Source organism: Alexandromys fortis, unplaced genomic scaffold, assembly GCF_014885135.2.
Source record: "Alexandromys fortis isolate MF-2015 unplaced genomic scaffold, M_Fortis_MF-2015_v1.1 scaffold_55, whole genome shotgun sequence".
Lineage (NCBI taxonomy): Eukaryota > Metazoa > Chordata > Mammalia > Rodentia > Cricetidae > Alexandromys > Alexandromys fortis.
In genome coordinates this window covers 2,981,440-3,003,562 of record NW_026067936.1, presented here as the reverse complement: position 1 = coordinate 3,003,562, position 22,123 = coordinate 2,981,440, and the positions used below count along the sequence as shown (strand labels likewise).

The window sequence follows — 22,123 nt, the reverse complement described above, 5'->3', positions numbered from 1 at the left end:
ATTGTTTTTAAAAAATAAGCAACTTTTCAGTTTATTTCTCTCTTAAAAATAAATGTTCTGGTTTACAAAGCTAGTTCTAGGACAGGCTCCAAAGCCACAAAGAAACCCTGTCTCGAAAAACCAAAAAAAAAAAAAAAAAATGTTTTCAGGGGCTGGAGAGATTGCTCAGCAGTTAGTAGAGCACTTGTTACACTTGTTACTCTTGCAAGGACCTAGGTACAGAACCACCAGTTCACATGTGGCTCAAAGCCATCTGTAACTCCCATTCCGAAGATCCCGTAACCTTTTTTGACTTTGGAGAACACCAGTTACACACATGGTGCTCATACATATTTACATGTAAGCAGAACACTCATACACATAAAATAAATGTTTGTAAAAATGTTTTAAACCAGAAGGTTGCAACTAAGTATTTCAGCTTCTTTCATTTGTTAGCCTCAAACTGTATTGTCTTTTTGTTCTAGGATGTATTGTTCTAGGATGTACCCAGCTACAGGTTGAGCATCATCAATCCTAAATCCAAAACAGTTCATATAAGGAAGAGACGTAACTAATGTACTAAGTACTAACATTGAACAAACTCAACCAGATCACAAGGATGATTGACAGGATATGGCACATTTAATCCAATGCAAATTTAACTGTATGAGGAGGGTCAAAAGCAGCTGAGAACTTAAAGTTTTTAATTAAATAATGCAGTTAATCTGCCTGTCATTTTATTCAGATAAAAATGGCTCGTGAACTTAAGTTCTGGAGTGAGTTAATACCCTAAGACACCGTGAAATTCTTCCTCTTATCTATGGTCCTCCTTAAAGCACTGGTGTGTTTTGCAATGCTTAATATTAGTCTGTTTTAGTATTTCAGGATACAATAGTAATTTTTTGTGGGAGGGGGTTGAGAACGGGTTTCTATGTTTACCTCTGGCTATCTTGGAACTCTCTTTGTAGACCAGGCTGACCTTGAGCATCCCCGGCTGCCTCCACCTCCAGAGTGCTGGGATTAAAGGTTTGTGCTGCCAGGGTCATAATTATTTACTTTGTTTGGTATTCAGCTCAAACAAACAAACAAAAAAACAGCCTTTTCTTGATGATGGAAGAATTTGGAGATTATTTCCTGGATTAAGATCACAGGGGGCTAGAGAGATGGCGCAGCAGTTAAGAGCACTGCTGTTCTTCCAGAGGACGCAGGTTCAATTCCCCAGACTTCCACAGCAGATTACAACTCTGTGTAACTTTAGTTCCAGGGGAGCCAACATACATGCAAGCAAAACACCCATATGTGTAAGTTAATTTTTAATTTTTTAAAAAGAATTCCAAGGATAATTTTGGCAGTAGTTTCTGTTTAATACTCTTAAGTTAGAGAAAATAGCACAAATTTAAGTTTGGGTCTTTAAGAATAATACATTTATTTCTTTTGTTTATCAACAGTCTGTATAATCTGTTAGGTTATTTATTTTCCCATAGTGTTATCACTAAGCAATAGTCTTTTTCTGATGTTGTTACTTCAAATATCCTATTAAGTTTTATTTTTCATACAGTTTAAATATCCATTATGGGAATTGAGCCAGAAGTGTTTCAGATTTCAGAAGAAATTTTTGGGGGAAATTTAGAGTTTGTTTGTTTGTTTGTTTGTTTGTTTGTTTAGAGAAGTTGCATAAACTTGACCAGTTGAACATTCCTAATCTCAAGATCTGAAATCTGAAATGCCCCAAACTCCAAATGGTTTAAAGTACCAACATGCTGTTGAAAAGTGTTTGGAGTTTGGCCCACTTGAGACTTGAGAGTTGTGGTCTGGAATACTTAGCTTGCACTTGCTCTGTGATTCACTGGAGTGTTTGTGTTACTCTGTACTCTGATTTGTTCTTGCCTTTCACCCACTTTCTCTCTCTCTCTAAACAGATAAGTAATTTAAAGAAAATTTTAAAAGGAATCTTGGATTACAATCATGAGGTAAGATCTTTTTTCTCATTCTACTTGAAAATATTTTTTTTAATTTTTGTTTTTGTTTTTTTTGTTTTTTGTTTTTTCGAGACAGGGTTTCTCTGTGGCATTGGAGCCTGTCCTGGAACTAGCTCTAGTAGACCAGGCTGGTCTCGAACTCACAGAGATCCGCCTGCCTCTGCCTCCCGAGTGCTGGGACTTTTTTTTTTTTATTATGTATAGTGTTCTGCCTCCACGTATGCCTGCATGCCAGAAGAGGGCACCAGATCTCATTGTAGATGGTTGTGAGCCACCATGTGATTTCTGGGAATTGAACTCAGGACCTCTGGAAAAGCAGCCAGTGCTCTTAACCTCTGAGCCATCTCTCCAGCCCCTCTACTTGGAAATATTACAGTGGTTTAAATTTTTCATAGTTTCAAGCTTAAGAAAAAAACATGTCAACATTAATAGTTTCTCTCTCCCTTTTTGCAGCTTTGAGGATGCTGGTTCAAATAACCAGTTATCTCTTAGGTGGAAAACATATCAATAGTTGTCATTGTTATGAGTAGCTTGTACGTGGTTAGTAAAATATGTTAAATTTTGTTTTATACTGCACCATCTTTTCTTCCTGTACTTGTCAAGGTAGTTTAGAGCTCATTTGGAGCATTGTGATTGGCCCTACTACTTGTCTTTTATTCAGCAGCTACCTCCTGAACTCTAGTTGATCTCACCTCATCCTTCAGCTATATCAGAGCATAGGCACTGCTGGGGAGATACTCACACAGCAGAACTAATTCATTCCATCATCACAGATGTCAATAGGACATAACATTCCCCAGAAATATGTATTATTTTCTTGGCATTTTTTCCCTGCAAGCAAGATATTTATGTCTGTAGTATGTATCTTCTCCATCTTAGTGAGGGACTTTATCACAGTGGTTCTCAGCTTGTGAGTCTCAACTCCAGAGGAGTCACATATCAGATAATCCTGCATTACATTACATTACAGTTCATAACAAAATTACAGATAGGAAGTAGCAATTAAATAATTTTATGGTTCGGGGTCGTCACCACAACATGAGGAACTGTATGTAATTGTCACAGCATCAAGAAGGCTGAGAATCACCATTCCATCACATCCAGCCTAGAATGCAAGTCTCAAACTTTGGTATCATTCTGTAGTCCTTTCCATGGGTTTTCAGAAAGGCTTACTCTGTAATACAGGTTGTCCAGAAACTCATTTATACCCCAGCGTTACTAAAATTCCTTCCAGGCAGAGATGTAAGCAACATCTACCCCTTTTCTTAAAGTCCCAATGACAAACGGAGACATAATTCCACCAAAGTTCACTCTTTAGAAACCAATGGGTTTATTGTGTTTCCTTACAGAGAACATAGGTAAAGGATTACTAAAGGGATGTGGGTGCTTCTCTTCCTGCTGCTAAAAAATGCCACACCTGGAAATCCTTTACCCAGCAGGGAGGGGGCTTTGCCATAGCCACATAGATAAATACAGTCTTCCTTGCCCTATATATACTACCCCTCTCTGACATCATGTGCAGTTAAGGTAGAGTTGTGTACAGTAGGTGGCAGGAAATACCTGGCTACTCAGGTGAGACTCTTTTGCCTTCTCATGCCCTTATTCCGGGGTCTCAGTCATCAACAAGCTCAGCTGGATGATCTTTTCTGCATGAAGGTGCAGCTGGATGCTCTTGGCTCAGGGGACACTCCCTCACTTCACCCAGGCTAGCCTCCAACGCATGGACAGTTCTCCTGCCCCACTTCTCTTATGCCGGTATACTAGGTTTGAGCCACCATGTCCTGCCTGATGACTTGTTTGTTTTCAAGACAGAGTTTCACATAGGCCAGGCTAGCCTCAAGCTCAACACGTAGCTGAGGTTGACCTTGAACTTTTGATATTTCTGCCTCCATCTTCTGAGTACTGGGATGTCCTTTAATATCATCATCAGCGAAATCAATTAGACCTTCAAAATGGAGCTTTCTTCAGCTCTTCTGCGACCACACATAACTAAGTTGTCCTTAGTTTGTCCTTAGACTGCTAAAATACTAACTGGTGAGCAATTTTTACTTTTCACTGTTGTGTAGTTCTGTCAAGTCATGACGATTGTAAAAGGAGAAAAGCCGAGATTACATTAATTTCCATTTTAAGTCTTCCATGTTTCCTTGGGTTGTTTGTGCTGTTCTGCTAGGCAGATGTGCTCACACTGGGCTATACCCCCAGCCCTCTGGTTTTTTATTTTGTTTTGTTTTTTGGATAAGAGGGTTTTGTTGATTTGTCCTCGGTTGCCTTGACCTTTAGCCCAGGCAGGCTTTGAACTTGATATACTTCTGCACCAATCTCTCAAGCAGCTGGCATTGAAGGCCTGTAGCCCCAGACTCAACTTGTGTGGTTCACTCTTACAGGATCAGTCTACAGTCTTGTCTTATGCAGTTTTATTTCATTGCCCATCCCTTTATAGTATAAGTTATGAAACAAGGTTGGGGCCAGACCTGACCCAGTCATTGTTCAATTCCAACCACCTGCAATGCTGTATTGTAGTGGACAGTTAATTTTGTAATCATCTCAAATAATTTAAAAATCAGCATTAATTTTCAAGAAATTGTGATATTTAAAATATATAAATGAGCACTTGAACATCTTGAACAAGTGCACAAAACACCATAACTGTTAGGGACTTTCTTGTTCATTGGCCAGAAGTTACCTGTAAGGATACTAAGAAATAATATTTACTAGATCTTTGGGGATTATGAGAAGTAATCATTTTTGCCCTAAGCTCCATATTTGCTTATTTTGAAAATTAAAAATTATAATTTTCTCAAAAAAATACCACAGTGGAAAGGAAATAGAAAATGTAAGTCAGAAAAGATGATGGTGATATTTTAGGAACTATTTCTCTACATGTCACTGTAGTTTGGTGCTGCACTCTGACCAGATGGGTGCTGCCATCAGTACTTCACAGTGAGAAACCCAGGCTCTGATAACTCTTCACTTTCTCTACCCCACCATACTCCACAAAACCTTCCTTGGCAATGCTTTGGACTTTGAGTCTGCAGCATCATTCTATGTCCCAGTTAGCATGACCCAGCTATGCTTATTGTGCCCAGAGAGGAGGGAGGTCTCATCCCTGCAGGTCACAGGCACCTTTGGAGTTTTCTTGGTGTGCTCTTTTTTTGTTTTGTTTTGTTTTTTGTTTTTTTTTTTTTTTTTTTTTGTTTTTCGAGACAGGGTTTCTCTGTGGTTTTGGAGCCTGTCCTGAACTAGCACTTGTAGACCAGGCTGGTCTCGAACTCACAGAGATCCACGTGCCTCTGCCTCCCGAGTGCTGGGATTAAAGGCGTGCGCCACCACCGCTCGGCTCTTGGTGTGCTCTTATATATATACCAGGTTATCTACCAAGTGCTGATGAGAAGGGCTGAGGTGTTGAGCATCGGTGTTTGTTTTGCAGCGTACTTCATGAGTCTCTACTGCATGATTCACTGCCAAGCTCCTTTTTAGCCTCACCATTCAGTGTTATTTGTAATTATGTATTTTTCTAAGTTACTTTATTTGTTTTATATGTGTTTTCCTTGCTTCATATATTTCATGAAGGTAGAATCCTTGTTTATCTTGGAAGTTTTATAAAATATACATCCTTTGAAGCAGTATTAAAATAAAAAACAGAATCTCCTGTAGATAGACTGGCCTCTACCTTTGTATGTAGCCAAGGATGACATTGAACTTGTCATCTTCCTGATTCTACCTCCTGAGGCTGAGCCACTCCAACCCTGACACAGTAACTTCATTTTCAGAATTTTTCTAAACTGTGTAGCTTCTCAGGAGGGTAAAGTAGAAGAATTTCTTGATCCTAGGGATTTGAAGCCAACCTGGGCAACTTAGTGACTCATGTCTCAAAAAAGTAGAATAGAATAAAACTACTGAAGAGCTGTCCACCTCCATGTTATTTTATAGGATGCAAAACTGAAAATTAGCCACATGTCTTGGAACAAGGAAATTTTGAAATATTTATTAGGCAAATAGTATTCAACCATAAAAATGTTTTTATTAGGACTGTGTATATACAATATGGTAGCAATTTTGTAGACATCTACATAAATGTACCTACAGAAACATTTATGAAGGTTCATGGTCTGACTCAAATCCTTTAGATGATGTCCATTTTAAAATTCAGGGTTTTTTTTTTTTTTTTTTTTCAAAACTAGAAAAGTAAAGTGTTACCTATATCCTCTATTTTGTGAATGCTCCCAAAGGGAGTATTGAGATTCCTGCAATAAAGCATAAGCGTTTTCAATCTTAATTAGAATCAACGAGAAAGTAAATAAGCTATGTTCTTTCTTTACCTCTCGTATTCAGTCTGGGAACTCCTCTTCCTTTCTCTCACATTTTCTCCACCGACTCGTGAAATGTTGCAGGGAGAGGTTCATGAAAATGTGCTTTGATGCAAGGTACATTTTGAGCATGGATTTTGCTTTATTATGCTTGGCCAACATTTAGCAAATCCTTAAAAACTGAATAACTTAAATATTTAATAGTTTTAGTCTTAGGAAATTTTTCTACTTTTTTTTTTTATTCCGTAGAACTCGCAGTGAACCTTTAAACTTCCTGGGCTGACCCTTTAATTACTCAAATTTCTTTGATTACTCAATCAAATTTTCTTTTTACTGCTTGTGTGTTTTATCTACTCCTGAGATAACTGCATACCTTTCTTGCTCAGCCATTGCAACATCCTATTATATTTTTTATTCCCATGAGCACATCTTTATTTTATTCATTTTCCAACCCTTCTGTTCATTTTCTTTCCAGTAGACATTTCCATTATATTTAAAAGATACATATCCTTTTGAAATGGAGGAAAGCAGAGGAGGGGAGGCCCTTAAATACGAGAGGCCTCACTGAGGTGACATTACTTAGGGAACTAGGGTCCCTCACCACTAAACCTACCCCAGGTTAGTAGCTTTTTTGTCCTTTGTGTTGTGAACTCGAATATTAATTTCACAAACAACAGAAGATGAAGTTTTAGAAAGGAGTTTTATTATAGAAGATAGCTTAAGAGAAAGGAAGGAAGAAAGGGTTGCCACTGACAGTCCCTGTTTAGGAGTTAATCAGGCCTAACTGGGTTGAGGCATGGGAGGTAAGCTTGTCAGGCCAGTTGTCCACACACAAGGTATTCATTAACACCTTCGCATCCTAGTGACTAGACTGGAATTTTGGCACAGCTTCAAGGATCAGAGAAGCACCTGATCATGCTTAACTTCCAGGCAGTGTGCTCATTAGGTTGCTATGTAAACCTAGAAGAATGATAACCAGAAACCAGAACACAAACCAGTGCCTCTGAACGTTTTTGGTGTTTCAGGCCTCTATTGAGGACAGAATTGTGATGGAACCAAGTACATCTCTGACTCAAAGACAAGAAACTGAGCTGCTGTTTTTGAGGTCTCCAGAACAGTTCCTTTTTCCTGTTTTTAATTACTGCTGGAGAGTGATTTACCTACACAGGAGAGAAATTAAATTTAATTGAGTTGATGGTATATTTCTGTATAGCTAAGGGTAACCTTGAACTTCTGTTTCTCTGCCCTTCTGATTGCTGGGATTATACCCATGGACCACCATACCTGGTTTATGTGGTGCTAAGGATGGAAGTGGCTGCTCAACCAACAACTGCGCTACCTCCCAGGGGCTTTCACTGACAGGTTACCCGACAGAGATTCCCATTGCTTTGCATGTGTTATTTCATTTGGGACCATATTCTCCATTAAAGGGATCTGCCATTCTCATTCCTGTTAAGAGTATCTTACTACAGACATTTTAGAGACAAAATGAAAGTAGCAAAGGGGAACCTCACTGTTGGTAGTGTGAATTTTTATTTAATACCAATGTTTTGGTTGTTTTTTTAGTTTAGCCCACTCTGGTTATAATTCATTATAGATCAAACATCCAAGCTGTCTTAGAACAGAAGGATTTTTGTTCAGTGTACATACCACGTACCAGATTAGGGACTAAGTTGCCAGGATGCTTGATAGTTGTAATTTAGGTGTAGGAAATAAGAACAGAAATTGGGAGTGAGATTGGCAGAACAACTCTGGCCTTGACAGTGAATTTCTAGTGATAACAAATCTATTTCTATTAAATATTTTATTTGGTGCTATAAATATGAGGGTAATTATAATCTCTCTGTCTCCATTCAGATTTTAGGACAGCAGATTAATGACTTTACCCTTCCCGATGTGAACCTTATCGGGGAGCATTCTGATGCAGCAGAGCTCGGAAGGATGCTCCAGCTCATTCTCGGCTGTGCTGTGAATTGTGAACAGAAGCAAGGTAACTAATGAAAGTAATATATATTGATACTTTGTATGTCAAGCACCAGGATAAATGGCATCTTTCCATGACTACCCATCTTCTACAGCTTTGCCTTCATGTTTAAATGAGTTCCAAAAGGTAGTCAATAATTTTGATTATGGTCATATTCCATCCCTTTCTCTAAGACTATATAACTATATATAACTGAATAGTTTTTATATTGTTGTTCTTTTTTATGTTGGCTGTGGAACCCGGTGACTTTGTTCATACTAAGTATGTACTTCGCTATTGAGCTATATCCCCAACCTCAATACATTGTTTTTAATGCATTTTAACTACAAATGGTGATATTTATTTTATTGATAAAATATTAATTCAGTTTGCAAAATAACTTAGGAAATATTTCTGTGCTTCAGAATAAGAACACAGACTGTAATGTTCAATCATTCTGTGTTCAAATATAGTTGCACACTTACAGTCTATGGAGAGATAGTGTGCAAATCTAATCTTTATTTCATATTCTTAGTAAATTAACATTTAATACCTACCTCACAAGATTATTAGGGGGGTCTAAGTAACAAAACATGTAAGTAATTCCAATATCTTGTACATAATAATGTTTCAAACAATGTTAATTTCATGGAAATGTGACTTTTTAATATTTTTTTAAAATACATATGCAGATGTAGATAGTTTTGAGACAGTAATTCCTTTTTACTTATATATTACAAGTTCTTGGGGTGTTTTTTTGTTTGTTTGTTTTTTTGAGACAGGGTTTCTCTGTAGCTTTGGAACCTAGTTCTTGTAGATCAGGTTGGCTTTGAACTCACAGAGATCCACCTGCCTCTGCCTCCCAAGTCCTGGGATTAAAGGCATGCGCCACCACCTCCCAGCTCATATTACAAGTTCTTATAGCCACAATTTTATTTTTTTGAGTGTTTCACTATGTAGCCCTGGCTGGCCTGGAACTGGCTCTGTATAAGCCTTGTTGGCGTCATATCCACAGAGATCTGCCTGCCTCTGTATCCTGGCATTGTAGGCATCTGCCACCATACCTGCCACAACCACAATTTATTTTATTGAAAACTTTTTTCATACAATATATTCTGATTGATTTCTTCTCCGCCAACTCCTCTCATATCTTTCCCATCTCCCTACTCACACAACTCCTCCTTTTTCTCTCTCTTTAAAAGAATAAAAACACAAGATGATCAACCATAATGTACAGTCAAAAGATGAGTGAGAAAAAGTATTTTGCCCAATCAAACAAAGCAATAAGAGTAAGAAATACTCAAGTTATCTTTCAGTGCCTTACAAATTACAAAAAGTCTACAAACAATACCGTTGAGTTCATTTTGTAGTGGCCATATGATGCTTGGCATGGAACCTATTCTTCAGTGTGGTTTAATATACCCAGAAAATAGAAAACTAATTTTCCATTGCTAGCAAATTTTAAAAATGTCACTTATTAGGTGGCATTTATGGGATAAGTCATACTCAAGTCATAATTTACCATATATGGATGGTAAATTAGTAAAACCACTAATTAGACTTAGAGAAGTTAGTAAGTTCTTAGTAAGTTAAATTCAGATTGCTGATATTGGAAAAAGTGTATAGCAACTCCAGTTGGTGGCATTGTTAAAATTACTTGAAGACCACCTTTGATACATGGGTAATAATGTATTTTTTTTAGAGTTTTTTTAATCCCTTTGGAAAATGTGGCTTAATTTGTATGGGGATCACTTGTTTAAAATACATTCAAATTTACTATATGTAAAGTAAAAGCATTACTTTTGCCTTTTGGGAGGTGTGTTTCCATCAATGTATGTGTTCTGCTGCATGCTCATGGTAGGTCTCTCTCGTGCGTTTGCATGCAGAGGCCAGAGAAGGACATTGGATTTCATCTTCTATCATTTTCCACTTTATTCTTTATGACAGGGTGTCCTACAAACTTGAAGTTCTCTGTTTTAGCCAGGCTGGCTGGCTAGAGAGTTGCTAAACCCTGCTTGTCGGCTCTCAGCTTTGGGGTCACTGGCATGCACCACTGTCCCCATCTTTTATTTGGGCACTAGAGATTTTAACTTGGGTCCTAATGCTGACACAACACTCCTCACTGGGCCATCTTCCTAACATAGGTTTGATTTATGTCACAAATGCTTCTTGAACTGATATTATGGAAGAGGGCTATAGTACCAACCAAAAGAGACACAAAGCCTCAAGCCTGCATAGAGCTTGAGTGGAGGAAAAATAAATCGTAGCGCAAGTTTTTACAGAGTAGCCATAAATGCTGTGAAGGAAGGATATAGCAAGTCTAGACATGGGTTAGCTGAAGGGCAGCTGGTTAAGAATAGCTCAGAGTAAGAAATACTCAAGTTATCTTTCAGTGCCTTAAAAATCCCACAGAACTATATTTGTATAGTCAATAAAGAATTTCGAGAAGTATTGCTGGAGAACAGGGGGCTGGGAACTATTCAAAATAATAAATAGTATTTTGTAATTGTATTAAGTTTTTTGTTTTGTTTTGATTTTTGTTTTTTAGTTCAAAGCTTCCCTTTCCCATTCACTCTTTTCTCCTTCACACTTGATAACGCAATAACAAGTTTCTATTTACTTGTTTCTTATACTTTTTTCATATTCTAGTAGTGAATAAGCTTAATAGTCAAGTATAGGCTTTAGGGCTTTCCCTTCACCTCGCTAACCGACTCCCATTTTTAGAATTGCTTTACTTAAACTGGATTTCTTTTACAAAAATATTTTTAAGCGATGGCACATTGATAGCCCCATCTAATCCAGATAGCCGCTATTGGTGTGGGTTCACCAGCTGCATTGTGTCCAGAAGACAGCACCTCACAGCACTCTTTCCTGTCCTGGAGCCCTAGAGGGATGGTACAGAGGTCTCATTTTAGGACTGAGCACTCTCAGCCACTTACCCAGTTGCGAGTCTCTGTATTAATCACTGAAAACAGAAGCTTTTCTGACCAAGAGTGAGAACAGCACTGATGTAGATGTATAATTGTAATTATTCAGATGACTGTATGATATCATTTTCATATAGCAAAATAACAGTAGTGAGATCACCCCATCCAGGGACTATAGCCTCCCCAGCCATGGACTTTTAACCAGAATTACAATACCAAATTTGATTTCCTACTGTGGAGCAGGGCTAAAATTCAAATAAAAAATGGTTGATTACTCTCATAACACTCAGGCCACTATTGCTCTAGTGATCACATCTTGTCTGGCAAGGTGATATTATTAGCAGAGTTCACAGCTGTTTAAAAGTTAGACAGGAAGGAAGGAAGAAGGTTCCAGTTGAACAGGATTCTTAATCTCTCACCCAGATTTGCAGTATTCTCTGGGTTCAGGAATACAGTAGAGAGCTAAGATCATGTAAGTGAGCCTCTTAATTGTTAATCATTAATTGTCGCTGTGAATGCATTGTGTGGGTAGATAGAGTAGGGGCTCTCAGAAGTACGCTTCAGTAATCGACTACCTACCTGTGGATGAGATGGTCTCTGCCTTTGTCCTTACCTCCAGAATCCCTTAGTTATGAAGACTGAATGAAACTGTGTCCACATTTGCTTTGTATTTAGCCATTGTTTCCAATTGGAAAATTTTAAAACAGTTGATGAGAGCTTGACTATATGTATTTGTTTGTCTTTTTTTGACCTCTAATTGGGGCAAATAAAATAGTGGTAAATTTTAAGACAGATTAATGGTAGAAGGCACACCGCAGTGGAGCACTGGGCTGAGCTCCCGAAGTCCAGCTGAAGAGTGGGAGGAGTGAGAATATTAGCAGAGAGGTCAGGTCCATGATGGGGCTGGAGCTAATGGGAGTTGCAGCTCCAGCCAGACAGGGAAGGAACCAGCATAGGTCCAAACTAGAGTGTGAGTGACAGTTGTATGGCTGGAGTAGACTGCAGGGCCACTGGCAGTGGCACAAGGATTTGTCCATACTGCATATACTGGCTTTTTGGAAACCTATTCTCTTTGGATGATTCCTGGCTAGGCTTAGATATAGTAGGGAGGGCCTTGGACCTTCCCCACAGCAACGGGGCTGGGGTGGGGGTAGGCAGAGGGAATAGGAGGATGGGAGGGAGTGGAAACTGCGATTAGTGTATAAAATGAAAAAAGATAGTCTGTTTTCTTTAAAAAATAAAAGAAGAAATCATTAAAAAATAGTAGAAGGCACACTGATAATACATCAACTGTGTTTGGGTTTGTTAGGGGTTGGTAGGATTTTTCTTTAACATTTCTTTTCTTTTTGGTTTTCTGAGACAGGGTTTCTCTGTGAAGCATCAGCTTTGGCTGTCCTAGAACTTGCTCTGTAGACCAGGCTGGCCTTGAACTCACAGAGATCCATATGCCTCTGCCTTCTGAGTGCTGGGATTAAAGGCGTGCCTGAGTTTTTTTTTTTTTTTTAACATTTATTTATGGGGAGCACAACCTGTGCCACGGAGTGCATGTGGAGGTCAGTGGGCATTTTGTGAAAGTCAGTTCGTTCTTTCCACTCTGGATCCTGGGGTCAAAGTACAGTCCCCCAACATGCTTGGCAAGCACCTTTATTTATTGAGCCATCTCACCAGCCATGGTGTCTGCCTTCAATCTGCTACTCTACTAAACAATAACAGAACAAAAAATACCTTTTATAGATTAGAAGGTTAGGACTTACAAATATTACAGAATTTGCCAAATTTCTTAATTGTAATGAATGGGCTAGATATAGGGTGGGAAAACATATTTCTTCAGCCTTTAAGCCTTCAATTCTTTGTATTAAATCATACTAAAAAAATTTGGAACAGATAAAATTGAGGGTAAGCCTCCTTACATTGTATGCCTCATTCTCTAGCATTGCTTCATGGGTATGTACCAAATAATCATACATAATTATATTTTTAACTTTAAGGTTTAAAGTAGTGCATATTAATTTAGCTGTCATCACCATCTTATCATTTAGTACTTTACGGTGTTCGCGGGGAAGGGCCTTGACGTGGCAACACCGCTTCTTAACTAACGCTTCCCCTCTCATACCTACTAATGTCCTGGCCTCTTTTTACTGTTGCTCACCTCATTCCCAGTAGTTGCCATTAAGCCTGCCTTCCCCATACCGTGCCACGGTGTCTTCTCTTTCATGTTCATTCATAGTCTTTGATATTGAGGACCTGACAATCATCCTAGATTTGCTAGTTCTTGTGTTTGATGTCATGTATCACAATGGTGTTGTTAAAATACTTAAAACAAAAACCAGGTTATCTGCTGGGGAGAGGCATTCCAATAGATAGGTCTAATGGTAATGTCATACATTTCATACGTAAGAGCCTCTGTACTATAACTTTAGGGTGCCTGTCATGTCCATTGATTTAATACTTCTGTCATCCATTTTTGGATCTGGAAATAATGAAAACTATTAACAGGGCTGTGTCAGAAGAAAAAGTTATTACTTCTAGAGTGACTTTACTGAGACCCTCCTGGTTTGGGCCTGGGTGAAAATGAGAATAATGTGGTTCTTCTTTTCATATAAAGATGCAGGATAGTAGTTTAAAGCCCAGGAGCATATAGTAGCGCAATTACGGGTTCAGTGTCTGTCTTAAATTTGTTATAGTTATTTCTTTCTGTAGTAAACAAACTTGAGAATTTATATAACTTAGTGCTTTGACGTCACATAAAACCAGAGTATTTTTACAGTGTCACAAAGGATAATCAAAAAGTCAACCTTCAGAGTGTAGAAAAGGTGGTGTGGTCCTTTTTTGCCCTGACTTTGGGCCTGACTTACTCGAATGTGTACTCATGCCGAAGCTCTGTTCCCCAACCTTTGCCTACAGCATCAGCTTTGCAGGAAAAGGTGAGAGGAGCCAAGTGTGACCATAGATCCCCATAATCCCAGTGCTCTGAGAGATAAGGCAGGAAGATCACAAGTTCAAGGCTAACCTAGGATTCAAAGTGAGTGGAGCGCAGCTATAGACCCAGTCTCAACCAAATGAACACATGTGAAGCAGGAACAGAATGTCTGGGAAACAGCTAGTGCTGTTCAGTGTTCAGACTTTGCTCACCTGTGGCACACATTTGGGGCAGAGTAGCCGTGAACAGGGGAGTCTGAGGAAGAATCCGAACACAGAAAACTGCTTGCAACGGTTTATAGAGTATTAAACTTCAAGTCTTGACCATCTTTTAACTTGAACAGTGACATTCCAGGTTATTCTTGTTTTCAGAGTACATTCAAGCCATTATGATGATGGAGGAGTCTGTTCAGCATGTTGTCATGACAGCCATTCAAGAGGTACGTTGATGAGAGCTCTGCACTCATTTGTGACGAATTAAAGGAGAACAGAAGAGCTCAGGCAAGAGAGACAGTGGTTTTAAGAAATAATTCTATTTTTGTTGGGCAGTGGTGGTGCTTAACTTTAATCCCAGCACTTGGAAGGCAGAAGCAGGTGGATCTCTGTGCCTAGCCTGGTCTACAGATTGAGTTCCAGAATAGACAGGGTTGTTACAAAGAGAAGCCCTGTTTTGAAAAAACAAAACAAATCTCTTTTTATTATGTGTAACCTGTATTCTAATTAAGTTTTAAGTACATTGTGTCTTTTGTGTGGATATTGAATTTATTCATTTAGCAAACAGTTCAAACCTTATGTTCACTAGAGACTGAGGCAGCTACTAAGAATACTAAGATATGCTCTCTGATAGTGTGTCTCCCTCTGAGAGTCTCAGAGAGAAAACGGTCACAAAGAATTCATGTTGTTTTAAAAGTACCATGGAGTGGGGGAAGAATATAGAACAGGGAACAGCTTTGGGGGGACATTAAATAAGGCCACTCAGAGGAGTGAGACTGGACTTGGAAGGATGAGGTGCAGTAAGAAGAGAGATGAGTCCAACAAACAAACAGAAAGCAAGACCTGCTGGCCGTGCTTGTCTGGTGAATGTCTGTCATTTTAGCACTCAGGAGGGAGAAATCAAGGGCCTGCCAATTCAAGATCAGCCTAAGTGAGACCCTGCAGAGAGGGGAGAAAGTCCAGGGAGAGGAAAAAGACCTACATGATGTTGTAGCAGCAGCAGTGTGCTGCATTTTCTGGAATCTAGCTACTTAGTCAAGAGTGTGGCATGTTGTGAATCTGTTTATCCAGTAAATTAGATGTGTTCAATGCATTTTAACTTAGGAAACTAGGTATTGGGTATATTACCCCATTGTGATCTGAAAGAGCCTCAGTATCCAGAAATGGAATTATGGGATTGCTTTCCTTGTAAGTATAAGTAGTACTTTGTATTTACTGTGTTTGTTTGCTTGTTTTGTATTTCCATAGTGACTGGTAATAATGAGCATCCTTTTATGCCTTTGTTGGCCATTGCTATTATATGTTTTAGAGAAGTATCACTTGAAGTTTAGTAATTCGGGGGCCTGGGGTAGCAGTTGGTACTAGAGATCAAACCCAGGTCCTCAAGTATGCTCTACTAGGGAGCTATGTCTCAGCCCAAGAATAGCTATTCAAAGAGTCTTTTTTACTAATTAGATGTTGATAGGAAGAGCACACGAGAAAAGGAGATCAAGGTTAATGGTTTTGGGTTTTGTTTTTTGTTCTTTTATGAGACAGGGTTTCTTTGTGTAGTACTGGCTGTCCTAGAACTCACTCTGTAGACCAGGCTAGCCGCAAACTCAGATTTTCTTACCTCTTTCATGTGTTGGGATTAAAGGTGTGCACCATCACCACCTGACTGAAGGTTTTATAAGGAAGACTGGTAACACATTGAACAGGGCTGTTGGGGAGCTTGTAAGAGACTACATGAAGAGCCTAGGTAGCCATAGTGGCTTTGGATAGGAAGAATTTCCTGTGGTGAAGAAGAAGGGGAAGAAGTGCTACTGGTTTTGTAGATTGGGCCATAGGGAAAAAAATCTCACCTGGGAGTGGGATTTTATGGACTCAAGGAGTTAAGCAGGATGAGAATTAGAAAAGGATTGAAAGGGGGCTGAAGAGATGGCTATGTGGTTAAGAGCACTGCTCTTCTGCAGGACCTGGGTTTGATTTCCCAGCACTCCTGTGATGGCTCAAAACTGTCTGAGACTGTAGTCCTAGGAGGATCCAACTGCCTTCTTCTGGCCTCCATAAGTAACAGGAATGCATGTGATGCACAGTCATACATGTAGACAAACACTCACATACATCACGTAGTCTTTTATTTTTTAAATAAAATAATTCTTTTAAAAAAGAAGCTCAAGTCATTCTCAGCTACATGGGGAATTCAAAGCCAGTCTGGTTCATAAGAAACCATGTCTGAACAAGAAGAGGAAACAAGCACATTCACAAAAGCTAGAGCTTTGGAGTCTTCATGTAAGGGGAGAAAGTCTCCAAAGAAGATGTTAGCAAAAGAAAGAGAATTAAACTGTAAACTATATAGTCTAAGAATAATAAGCAAGAAAGCTGGCAATAGTAAAACAAGATCGCACTGGGAGCTCAGTGAAGCTGAGGAGTGGGTCTGCATAAAATCAGATAAAATGCCTGAGATGAGAGAAGGTGCATTTAGAACGGATGTCTAGCTTTTCCTAGAGCAGTAGCTGCTGTGTTGTGATAAGGATGAAGACAGGAGGAGAAAACTATATGTCTCCTTCTCCCCACCTTTGAGTTAGATATATTCTCTCTGAACACTGTTACAGATTTTATATATTACTATATAGTTATCCTTTGATGGTTTTATACATGAATACATTTTGATCCTTTGACACCCCCCACCCTGATTACACTCTCTGATTCTTCTCCCACTGAACCCTTTCCCAGCAAATCCCTTTCCTGTTTTCATAACTTGGGGGTTTTGTTGCCGCAGCTGTTTTGTGACCCAGTGTTAATTAGGATTGCGTGCAGGTGGAGCATGGCCAGCGTAACAGTGGGCACACCACAGGAGAACATGACTCCCCTTTCCACACTGATTATTTAGAATGAAAGAAGTACTTGGTGTCGCTCTTATTATTGAAAAATCCCTGTTTTTAAATGTCTAGCCATGCTCCTAACACAGTGTTAAGAATAAGTTATGCTTGATTCTTACAGCTAGAGCTCTCAGAGAAAATGAGCACCAGATTTCACATGTTTAATTTTAAGTGTAGACATCACTTGGAGTGAAAAACAGTCAGAAAAATTAATTACAGAAAACAGTTGCGGGCTGGAGAGATGGCTCAAAGGTTAAGAGCATTGCCTGCTCTTCCAAAGGTCCTGAGTTCAATTCCCAGCAACCACATGGTGGCTCACAACCATCTGTAATGGGGTCTGGTGCTCTCTTCTGGCCTGCAGGCATACACACATACAGAATATTGTATACATAATAAATAAATAAATAAATAAATAAATATTTTTAAAAAAGAAAACAGTTGCTTGCTTATGTGCTTTAATTTCTTTTTGCTTTAGTAGTTTCTGGGTGCTCATTTTTTTGTATTGCCAAGAATGTCTTTTGCCTCATAATGGTTTAAATCTTAATTTCAGCTAATGAGTAAAGAGTCTCCTGTCTCTGCCGGAAATGATGCCTATGCTGATCTGGATCGCCAGGTATATAATTGTCTTTATTTGTGAAACAGTTGAGGCAGGTGAATTTCAGGCATTAGTGAGAAGAACACAGTTGAAATTGCTTATGGAATACATTGATAAAATACTCCATATTTTGCCTAAATTTAAGAACTTAAGCTAATTGATATTATACATTATAATTAAGCTTAGACTTTGTAGTAAAAGTAGTACTGCATGGACCAGTGAGGTGGCTCAGCAGGGAAGGACACTTGCTAGCAAGTATGATGAACTAAGTTCTTTCCCCAGGAACCAGTTGGTAAAAGGAGAGGACACAATACGTTATTGTCCTGACTTTGGTATGCACACTCTGGTGAGCGCATGTGTGTACACACATGCACACACCCAGAGAAATGAATTAATGTGGTACAGAAAAAGTACGGTAGTATTGCATAGCCCACTTTAAAACAAATTTAATTTGTGATAGTCCCTCTTTTCTAGTCATTATTTTCTTTTTATATTATTCTTATTCTTGCCGCATAAACCAGGCTGGCCTCAAACTCACAGAGATCAACCTGTCTCTGACTCCTAAGTGTTGGGATTAAAGGAATGTGCTGCCACACTTGGCTAGGAACAACTGTATTTGAAAAGAACTTTGCTATGTATTTTTAAGCATGAAATGCTGTTATAGTCAATTTTTAGTTTACAGTATTCTGCATGAGCAGAACTTTGTATCTTTTACTTTCTCTTATTTTTGGCTCAGAGTTTCTCAATGTTATATAAGAAAGTCTTTGGATATGATATAATTTTAACCTAAGTTAAAATTTGCCTTTCTATTTGTGGTATTGTTTCTTTGCTATTGTGGGTATATTTTTGGGTATCTTTATTAGACAGAGGTTTATATATATGAAATAAAGACACAAAATTTTATTTTAATCAATGTTTTTATAATTTGCTAACTTAGAATTTATTATAATAAGGGAATATACGTAGAAATGTTTGATGTTAAGAATCAGAATAATCCAGATGTAGTGGCATACTTACCAATCCCTGCACTCATGAGGACAAACTCTGAGTTTGAGGCCATTCTTTCTGGTATATGTAGGGAATTTCAGGCAGTCTGAGCTATATAGTGAGATCTTGTCTTAGCAAAACCCAAAAACAAAAGAAAAATAAGTGACTTATTTTCCATCTTTACCAAGAGGTTCTTGATTTCCCTACACTACCTCCCAAGAAATAAAAATGTTTTAATTCTGTGTTACACCTATATAACTTTACTACTTTATAGTGAAATTTTGTTTGTTTCTAACTAGTTGAAGAAAACTACAGAGGAACTAAACGAAGCTTTGTCAGCAAAGGAAGAAATTGCTCAAAGGTGCCATGAATTGGATATGCAGGTGAGAAGTTCTGTGTGTGCACCACACATACCAAATGTGCTGGGGACTGTCACATGGTCAGCTTCACTGCAGTATAAACTATAAGACAAAAAAGAAAAACAAGCAAATAGGGTTCTGATTTAGAAGAGTATGCTGTATAAAGATGTTACCGGTCTTTTCTGGAATTTAATTAAACTCATTATAACTGAATGTTAAATTCCAGAAGAAATAAAGAAAAGTGCTTGACTCTTCATATTGTGCCAGTGAACTCGCTTTCACACTTTCCATATGGGTGGGAGTCTTTTCGTGTGTGTGTGTGTGTGTGTTGCAGGGCACTGGGGTATTTTACCTGTGCCTGAGAAGGTAGAGGGAAATGTTGAATGTCCTGCTGTTCTGCTCTCTTACTGCCCACCATATTCACTTGAGACAGGGTCTCTCTACAGACTTGACGCCCACAGTTTTGCTAGGCTGGCTGGGCAGCAAGCTCCAGGATCTACCTGTCACAGTCCCTTATGGGACTGTAAGCATGCATGGCAGCATCTGGCTTTTTCTGTGGGTCCAGAGGATCGATGTCCTCCAAAGTATTTGAAATGTTTGTATTCTTTGTGTAGCACTGGCTATCCTGGAACACACTCTGTAGACCAGGCTGGCCTTGTAGTTTGTATTCTTACCACAAGTGTCTGAGACTTTATTTTCATCTTTGCCAACAGTTGGTTCAATCTTTTTAAATTTTATTCATCGTCATGAGAGTTGAATTGATATTTTGTGCCTTCAATTTGCATTTACTTGGCGACTATTGATGATTATCTTTCTGTGTGCTTATTTACCATTTGTATATCATTGGTGAAGTAAAGCCAGGTATGATGGCCTAGACCTGTAATCCCAGCCACTTGGGAGGCTGATGCAAGGAGGATCACTTGAGTCCAAGAATTGGAAGTACCTGAACAATGTAGCAAGATTCTATCTCAAAATAAATAGAAATTAACTTTGAAAAATTTTACTCTTATATATTACTTTGTATGAATAACATTCAAAATAATGTAGATGTTTACAATAGAGATGAATTGTCCAAGTGAGGTAGCACTCAGCAGACAGATCTACAACAGACAGAGGCCGTAGTGAGTTCTAGATCCGTAAGGGCTATCTCAAAAATAAATAATCAGACAGATGCTTTAATTCATAATGGTAATTCACAAGAGTCTGAGTTGAATAACCATTGTTCTAATTCCAACAGGTTGCAGCACTGCAGGAGGAGAAAAGTAGTTTATTGGCAGAAAATCAGATATTAATGGAACGACTCAATCAGTCAGATTCTATAGAAGATCCCAACAGTCCAGCAGGAAGAAGACATTTGCAACTTCAGACTCAGTTAGAGCAGCTGCAAGAGGAAACATTCCGGTAAAAGACCACTCATTACAACCTATTTTTTAAATTTTAAACAGTCTTTTAAAGCTAATAGAGGGAGCAAGGATATTTTGTTTGTAATCTAACAGATAGAATGTGTCTGAAGATGAGAATGCTTAAGCCACTAGTTAGCCCTAGAGGCCAGACAGCGGTCACACCTTTAATCCCAGCAAAGAGACAGAGGCAAAGGACCTCAGTGAGTTCAAGGCCACCTTGGGCTACTCTAGATAGATCCTGTTGCAAAGAGGAACAGAACCAGGTGGTGGTTGCTTACACCTTTAATCCCAGTACATGTGAGTCACATGACAGATGTGACGTGGGTGGTTGTGACTGCAGAGGAGAGTCAAGAAGAGTGTCCACATGCTTTGTCTTCTTCTAAGTAGAATTAGGAGCCACTGAATAGTGTTTATCTTGTTTTGGTTACAGACTAGAAGCAGCAAAAGATGATTATCGGATACGCTGTGAAGAGTTAGAAAAGGAAATCTCTGAGCTTCGGCAGCAGAATGATGAGCTAACCACCTTGGCAGATGAAGCTCAGTCTCTAAAGGATGAAATAGATGTTCTCAGGTAAACGGTTTCCCTTCAGGAATATCAGATCCACTGCCATCCAGAAGAGTTCCATTGCAGATGTTACAAACTCTGGCATCTGTGAGCACACATGTATTTAAAGTTTCGGTGAAGGGCTGGAGAGATGGCTCAGAGGTTAAGAGCATTGCCTGCTCTTCCAAAGGTCCTGAGTTCAATTCCCAGCAACCACATGGTGGCTCACAACCATCTGTAATGGGGTCTGGTGCCCTCTTCTGGCCTGCAGGCATACACACAGACAGAATATTGTATACATAACAAATAAATAAATATTTAAAAAAAAAAATAAAGTTTCGGTGAATAGCTAAGAGGCTATATAAACACTTGAGTTGAGGACAAATATCAGGTAAATGCTATGTACTTGTGGCCATCACTTCACTTATCCAGCACTAACTTTTACTTCTTGCTACTCTTCTTTGATTCTGAGCCCTCCAGGCCCTTAGTCTTTGTGTTAAATACTGTCAAGTATTTTCTGTATAGTACCTCACTGTTCGCCATTCTATTTCTTTCACAGCCTCATCCTCTTTGGGATACCTTTTTGTTTTTAGAATACTGACATGTACAGAGAAAATTACCTAGTTCTGTAATGTTGTCCTATTACGTATTAGGGATCTTTTTCTCTTACCCCTGGCCCACCCCTCATAGTACATAGCCCTGTCTCCCTCTTCTCTCATAGCTGTTAAATGTTTCTATGACGCTTTCCCATCTGTCAGCTGCCCACCACACCCCATCACTAGATGGCTTGAGTCCTGCCACCAAGAGGAAAGCACTTGTGCATGGTTGACTCTCCGGGCCTCCTTGCAGTCATACCCAAAGAAGACATATGTTAAATTTACAGTCTCCTCAGGCCCCTAAAATTTGCCATTCTCTATCTCCATTTCTCTACTGAAATCTTAACTGGGGTTCATTGGTAGCATAGTAATTGCCAAATCATTTGAACATTCCACAATTTATTTTACTTTTCTGCTAAGTGTGATTTTGCTGGTTACCCTCCTGGTGACTTTATTTACATTTTAGACATTCTTAGTGACATATTTTTCAT

General features: G+C 38.9%; 1 protein-coding gene across 1 annotated transcript in view; it reads left to right on the top strand.

Annotated features, from left to right (window-relative positions):
* Hook3 (hook microtubule tethering protein 3) overlaps positions 1 to 22,123 on the top strand; it is an 84,467-nt gene that overhangs the window by 21,325 nt on the left and 41,019 nt on the right. Inside the window, exons 4-10 of the mRNA XM_050146736.1 lie at positions 1,899 to 1,949; positions 8,123 to 8,255; positions 14,447 to 14,514; positions 17,699 to 17,761; positions 19,030 to 19,113; positions 20,327 to 20,490; positions 20,923 to 21,063. Coding sequence (XP_050002693.1) covers positions 1,899 to 1,949; positions 8,123 to 8,255; positions 14,447 to 14,514; positions 17,699 to 17,761; positions 19,030 to 19,113; positions 20,327 to 20,490; positions 20,923 to 21,063 — 704 coding nt within the window. The remainder of the gene's footprint in view (positions 1 to 1,898; positions 1,950 to 8,122; positions 8,256 to 14,446; positions 14,515 to 17,698; positions 17,762 to 19,029; positions 19,114 to 20,326; positions 20,491 to 20,922; positions 21,064 to 22,123) is intronic.